At 39.8% G+C, this 7,504-nt stretch overlaps 1 protein-coding gene across 1 annotated transcript; it reads left to right on the top strand.

Annotated features, from left to right (window-relative positions):
• The first annotated feature begins 3,630 nt into the window (after positions 1 to 3,630).
• LOC141616949 (uncharacterized) lies at positions 3,631 to 4,445 on the top strand. Its single transcript, XM_074434118.1, has 2 exons — positions 3,631 to 3,930; positions 4,044 to 4,445. Exons 1-2 carry the CDS (start codon positions 3,631 to 3,633, stop codon positions 4,443 to 4,445), a joined length of 702 nt encoding a protein of 233 aa, XP_074290219.1.
• Positions 4,446 to 7,504: the final 3,059 nt, after the last annotated feature.

The raw sequence follows: 7,504 nt of genomic DNA, 5'->3' as shown, positions 1-7,504 counted from the left end.
AAAACTACGAGGATAGCATAGAAATATGTGCATAAAGAGGCTTAAAAAGACTATATAAAATGCACGTATCAATACACTACACTTATCATCTCAAGATTATTATAGTTTGTTACATGGCACAAATTTGGGATTCTACCACCCAAGGTCCATATCTTTTATGAGGGTTCGTCCCCTCATTTCTAAAACCATCCAGACGGGAACTCCCCATGACGACTTTCATGGGACAGCAGAAGTTCCCACCTCTTCTCCTACACCAGAGAACTCTTTACACATTGGTAATATTGAACCTGAAAGTGTTGTGTTAGTTAAGGAGGAGGTCGATGTACATGTTGATAAGAAGACACGACTTAATTTAGATTCTCCCTATCCTACTAAGATCTCATCGGTCTGCTTTGAGTTTGCTGCGGTTAGGGATCTTTCACTTACCAGCGATGAACCTATTGTGCATCGGTACCACACTAAAGACTCCAAAGGTTGTGCTTCTGCCACGTTAAAGAAACGATCTATGTTTTTAGCTTCTTTTTGCAGGTACACCCACCCACACTACTGTTGTCGTTATGAGGAGGAAGCGGAATTATGTCCACCTTATCGAGTTTGACGCTCATTACCATTCACCGTTCAAGAAAATTCGCCTTATTTCTTCGCTTGAATCTACTTGTACGGTTTCATTTGTTACTTGGGTATCAAGTCGTTTTGGGGTCGCTAATACCCCTTTGTTTGTACTTTAAATGTATCCTACGTACTCGTTTTTATTTATAAGAGTTTACCGTTGTCGAAAAAAAATACAACGTACATTTACGTACTAATGTTATTGTAAATGAATGAATCCCTAAGACATATCAAGTGTGAACATAATATTTACGATACATAAATAATCGCTAGAATATCGAAAGGCAAAATTTACATATTTATTAATAGTTACTAGTTTAGAATCCGTGCATAATGCACGGACATATATAATCTCATACACAATATGCATGGAAGAGAATACTTTTAAAGTAGTTGGGGAATAACCTGTAACAATCATTTTTGTTTAATTACAGGTTTAATATAAACAACATTATTCTAGGATGTTTTTAGGCTTTCAAATAATCAAAGAGCATAGTAACGAAGTTGGGTGCTGTTTGGCCTTACTTGTGTAAAATAACTTTTGTTTTTTAAAAGGAGTTTATTTATAAGTTACTTTTTGGAAAAATTTTGGTTGTTTGGTCATACTTTTGTAAAAAGTCCTTCTTATAAAAATTATATGTTTAGCCTGACTACTTTCATCCAGTTTTTTTTTTGCTTTATTTATTAATCATGTTTATTAATAGTTATTCCCTCCGTCTCATTCATTTATTTACCTTTGGTATTCTTTGTCAGATATTTTAATTAACAGTAAATAAATCATTGGAACGGAGGGACTATAAGATCATAGAAGTAAGATTGTAGCAGTAAAAAATAGTTGGAGTAGACGATTAATTACATGTTACTTTGATGGGTACATGTGAGAGAAGCGAAGAATTGAGTGAAGAGAGAAAATGAAGCACACCATAATACAACATATGGGATAATGGTTTGTTGGAGGCAAAAAAAAATACCCAAAACAATTGGGTGTTTAACACTTTTGTGAAAAGTAGAATGAGAAGTAAAAAATATCTACTTCTACGTTTTGGGGTTAATAATCAGCTTGTAATTTTTTTTAAAGTAGTTTTTTATATTCTAATTTATAGTGTTTGGCCTAGCTATGACTTTTTAAGTTAGAAAAACACTTTTAAAGCTTGGCCAAACAGCAATATGGTGAAGAATACATTGATAAACAATGTGTGATAATCAAGAATTTCTCAACTATTGAACATATTGCTCTCATAAGCTTTCCTCCCCCAAAGCACTAAGGGTGTGTTTGGATAGCGAAAGTGGAGAGAAAGGGAGGGGAGCGGAAGGAGGGATGGGAAAGGGAGAGAAGGGAAGGGGGGAGGGGAAATGGAGTGTGGTTGTTTGGATAGCAAAAAGTGGAGAGAAAGGGAGGGGGCGGAAGGAGGGAAGGGAAAGGGAGAGAAAGGAATGGAGTGTGGTTGTTTGGATAGAATTTCCCTCCAAATCTTGCCTATTGTGAAGAGATTTTGATCAGGCTTGGAAGAGGGAAATTGGATCCCTCCAAATCTCTCCCCCTCCATTTCCCTCCATCCTCATTTGCTATCCAAATAAGGGATTTTAAATCCCCTACTCTCTCTCCCTTTCTTTTCCCTCAAAATCCCTCAATCCAAATATACCCTAAGGGGGCGTTTGGTTAGGGGTCTTCAGGAAAGAGAAAGGAGTAAAAGGAGTTGTTTCCCTTTGTTAGTGTTTGTTTTGCTAAATCAATCATTCCCTTTACCCTCTCATTACCCCCAACCCATCTAACTCCGTACCCCTCACCCCCCCCCCCCCAGGAATGAAATTTAATTACTTATCTACCATTGCTTATCATCACTACCAACAACCAGTTCGACTACCACCAACACAACCACCAAGAGCTCCTCCCAGTCACCGCCACCACAGACTCCTCTTCACCTCCCCGTCATCTGCCACAATCACCTGTACTGCAGACACTCACTGCCACTACCAACACAGAATACCACTAGGCACCGGTGCTGCACCAGCGACACCAACAGTTAACTGTCGCCATCAGTTCAGCGGCGACCTTCTCCTTGCCACAACTAACGCACATACAAACCCATTCCCCTATTTCGAAACCTCCATCCCACCATCATTACTACTACCCTAACCCCTAAACAACCTCTCCCCCGCCTTCAAAATCCCTTCCCCGTCCTTAGAAAAACTAGATTGGTGTTTTAAGAGGTAGGTGAGGAGATTTAGGTGGTGGAGAGAGGTTTTTCAGGGGTTATGAGCGGTGGTTTCGAATGGAGAAAAGGGTGAACGGAGGAGCAGTGTGGCAACCATGTTGGACGCCGGTGTTGTCGGCCATCAATAGTGGGGATGGGTGGTGGTGTTGTGGCTGTTTGTGATTGTAACACCCGCTCTTTTTGCAAAAAGGTTTTAAAATATTTTAATCGCTTTATTTAAATTATTATATTTTTTGAAGGCCCATTTCTATGAAAACCATAATAATAATAATAATAATAATAATAATAATAATAATAATAATAATAATAATAATAATAATAATAATAATAATAATAATAATAACAATAATAATAACAATAATAATAACAATAATAACAATAATAATAACAATAATAATAACAATAATAATAATAATAATAATAATAATAATAATAATAATAATAATAATAATAATAATAATAATAATAATAATAATAATAATAATAATAATAATAATAATAATAATAATAATAATAATAATAATAATAATAATAATAATAATAATAATAATAATAATAACAATAACAATAATAATAACAATAACAATAACAATAACAATAATAATAATAATAATAATAATAATAATAATAATAATAATAATAATAATAATAATAATAATAATAACAATAATAATAATAACAATAATAATAATAGGATAAAATTTGTGCTAGGATTCATGGATATGGTGCAAGGAAGTTCTCTTATGCAGGACGGTTAGTAATTGTAAAAAGTGTGCTTAATTCTTTACATTCATATTGGGCTTCAATGTTTATCCTCCCCAAAGGAATTATTAAGAGGATTGAGGCAGTTTGCAGAAACTTTCTCTGGGATAACAGTGCAGACTATAGAAGGATTCCTCTAGTGGGATGGGATACCATATGTAGGCCTAAAGATGAAGGAGGTTTGGGGCTCAAAGATCAGGAAACCTGGAATAAGGCCATGGTAGGCAGATTGGTTGACTGGATAGCTGTGCATAGAGACTCAATATGGGTACATTGGGTTCAACATAACTACCTTAAGGGTCAGGAGTGGATGGATTATAAGCCAAGTACAAATTCTAGCTGGGTTTAGAGGAGAATCTGCAGGGTTAAGGATAAAATGAGTGCTGGTTATGTAAATGGGCAGTGGAATATTCAACCAGGAGGATATACTCCAGCTGGTTGTTATGCCTGGTTTAGAGGGCTAGGCCAAGAGTTCAATGGGTTAAGGCAGTCTGGAATGGATGGGCACTGCCAAAACACCAGTTCTTAGGGTGGCTCGTAGCTCATACGGCTCTGAATACAGCTGCTAGATTATCCAGATTTGGGGTGGATATAGAGGACAAGTGCTATCTATGTGGTCTAGTCTCTGAAACCATTGAACACTTATTCTGTGATTGTTTATACAGTAAAAGAATTGTAAGAGAGCTGAGTAAAAAAACTGCTTGGAGCTTCCCTGTAAGGGATGTGATGAATTGGTGTGTGCATAAGATGGGAACAATACTGCAGAGGGGAGTGCAGATTGCTATGATGTTGAGTCTTGTGTATCAGATATGGCAGCAACGAAATAAAAGCAGGCATGAGAATGTGTTGATTCTGTAACACCCCCATATTCAGAGGAGCCTTAACCAGGCCTTCCTTAGCATATAAGGGCGTTACCATCTCGGTTGCCCGAGGAAAGCAGTTACCAAACGTCAATAAGAGAACTATTAAGTTATATTACAAGTGATTCAAACCAAAATACAATACAAGGTACAACTCAAAGACTACTCGCTATGACCATCATATCTCGTGAAGACTCATCCCCGCCCGGACTCCAGCTATCCACGACATCAACACCTGCTAAGACTGACTGCTCACCATAAGGGATCACGGCAGACACATAACAAACAAACAACACACACGGTCAGTACTGAGACAAGACGAGACAACCACAAACGACTACACAAACAATGACACCAATCCCAACTGCAACCTCAACAATCCAACCAAACCTGTCACTGACTGTCCACTGGACCAGCCCTGCCAGTGGGGGACCGCAGCCGTTCCCACCTAAGCCCCGCTCAACGTACGAGCGATAACCCTGTCCATTAATGTGCACATCCCCTTTCGTGGCGGGTTCCACGAAGGGCAAAACTAGGGCGTGAGATCACTCCCGCAAGTGACCCCACTCAGCCGAGAACGCATCTCGAGAACCATCAACAACACAACCACAAGCACAATTACAAACACAATCATCATATCAAGCACTAACTACAATACTATCACAACAACCGACACACTAGACGATCTACAGCAACTGAGTAGGCGAACCTACCTTTACGCATCCGCAACCAATCCATGCCGACAACCACAGCACCCAGCGCACAAGCAAAGCCTATTACCATCATGCAAATATCTATTACTACAAACGAAACCCTAACTACGGAAACAAAGGCACGGATGATGATTATGACATACCTACTAGGGAGAGACAAGGCAAAAGACCGCTACCCGACTCAAGGGACGCCCTCCTAAGGCATAAGAATCTTCAAGGGACATCCATGGAGGTTTTGAGGTGAAAGGGGAGGGAAAGAGGCGGCTGAAGGATAGGAGGAAAGTGGCGAAAGTGATTTGCGGATTTAACAAAACGCGATATAAAACCCCCGCTGAAAACCAGGCACTCGATCGAGTACCCAACATACTCGATCGAGTAACCCCCTACTCGATCGAGTGCCCTAGCTACTCGATCGAGTAGCCTCTACTCTATCGAGTACCACTCTTAAAACGCACCCCAAGATGGTTTGGCATACTTCCCTAAGGTTACTCCCGCCCCCAAGGACAGTCAACGCTGGTCAAAGGGATCCCTAAAAGGGCGGGTATTACAGTCTTCCCCCCTTAAAAAGAACTTCGTCCCCGAAGTTCAACTCACCTCTCCCGCTCTCGACACGGAACCAACACAACCTTACCAACTTCCCGGTCAAACCATTACCTCTTGAAAATACCATTCCCCCTCATGTCATCATCATCGCCGACCACATTTATACCTAACGATTCTTGCCACTATCGTGCAACCTTTATCACAGTCGACCGTTATCTTACATATATATAAAGCGTCCGACTCGTGATGCGAATCGTCGCTCACGATCTTCCAACATACAATAACAACTATCAAACTGTCAATTGAGAACATGTTTCATATTAATTTCCATGTGGTACCACTAGTGCCACCCTGTTACTTGGCAACATGATTCAAATATGATCACGCACACTTTGAAGCATTAAAGAAAGAAAGTAAGTCGTTTTTTTTTTTTTTTTTTTTTTTTTTACACATGATACCAACAACATTCTAAACAACTACCAATGACTTTATAAACCAGCAAAATATTATTCGAAAACAATTATAAACAAGCAAAACATTATTCAAAAACAATCTTTTTATTTCGCGACATTACTCTTCCCCTCTAAAAAGGAACTTCGTCCCCGAAGTTCACCACCCAAATATCAACGCGTAATACCTAATACATGTATCTTAATGTTAAAGGAGACCATATTACTTGTTGTGTACATTACTCGCTAATTACTTACTTGTTAAGTTAGAAACCATACGCAAGTTACCGAAATAACTCGTTACTATTGTCGACACCTGTTAAAATGGTATGCGCAAACCTAGGTGAAGTTACAATGCTGACAATTAGAATGAAGGAGGCGTATGCGATATTAAAGTAACAAGAAAATGATTACCGCTTCACTAATCGTAACAAGAAATTATTAACACTTTACTAATTGTGACCAATACGCTTATAAACTTTAAGCACGACTTCCAACATAAGAATGTAACAGTTCAAAGGTGTTACTACGCACTAATAACCACATTAAACATTAAACTTGCCGTTATAAAACGATTGAACATTTTCAATTTTCAAAAACCCCCTGTAACAGCGCTACTCGATCGAGTAACTAGCGGTACTCGATCGAGTGCCATGCTACTCGATCGAGTGTCTTGGCTACTCGATCGAGTAGCTCGAGATCAGAATGTCTCTTTACTACCCTTCCTGCAGCTACTCGATAGAGTGTGGGGTACTCTGTCGAGTACCTGCAGGTCAAGCTCTTTTCATAACCGTCGTAAGCCAACATATAACACATGATTGTCACATAAGTTGAGTCGGGATGATGCCCCGACTCTCAATAATCCTGCAAAAAGTTAGAGTAGCAATTCCGGCCTTATGGCCAATCATACAAATCCGACTAAGTCTGAACAATAAAAGGAAATAGCTACCAAAGTCTACCAACAACATTACCATCTAACATCAACTACTATCAACAAATATAAGAACGAGGAGTATCACTCCTCCTGCTGCTGCTGCTCCAACATCACCTCATCATCACCACCACCCGAAGTACCAGCTCCTGATGTCCCAATCCCCGCATCCACTCCTGCTCCTCCTCCTCTCTCCAGGGCCTGCGTACCATGGAGTCAAGCCGCCGTAAGGGAAGGACTGAGGTGTCCCCCACGTCGACTGCTCCACCCCGTAGGAATGGAATACCCCCGAGTAGTCCCCAACTCCACTCCACCAAACTGGATGCGGTCCCTCTGTACCTATCCCCTGAGCGTACGCCATCTCGTGCATGTTCCGGAGGGTCAAGGTAGATGACACTCTCTCCGCTAGGTAACTGGATCG

The sequence above is a fragment of the Silene latifolia genome, chromosome X, assembly GCF_048544455.1.
Source record: "Silene latifolia isolate original U9 population chromosome X, ASM4854445v1, whole genome shotgun sequence".
NCBI lineage: Eukaryota > Viridiplantae > Streptophyta > Magnoliopsida > Caryophyllales > Caryophyllaceae > Silene > Silene latifolia.
The sequence above is the reverse complement of the archived record's forward strand: the minus strand, read 5'-3'. Positions and strand labels throughout refer to the sequence as shown.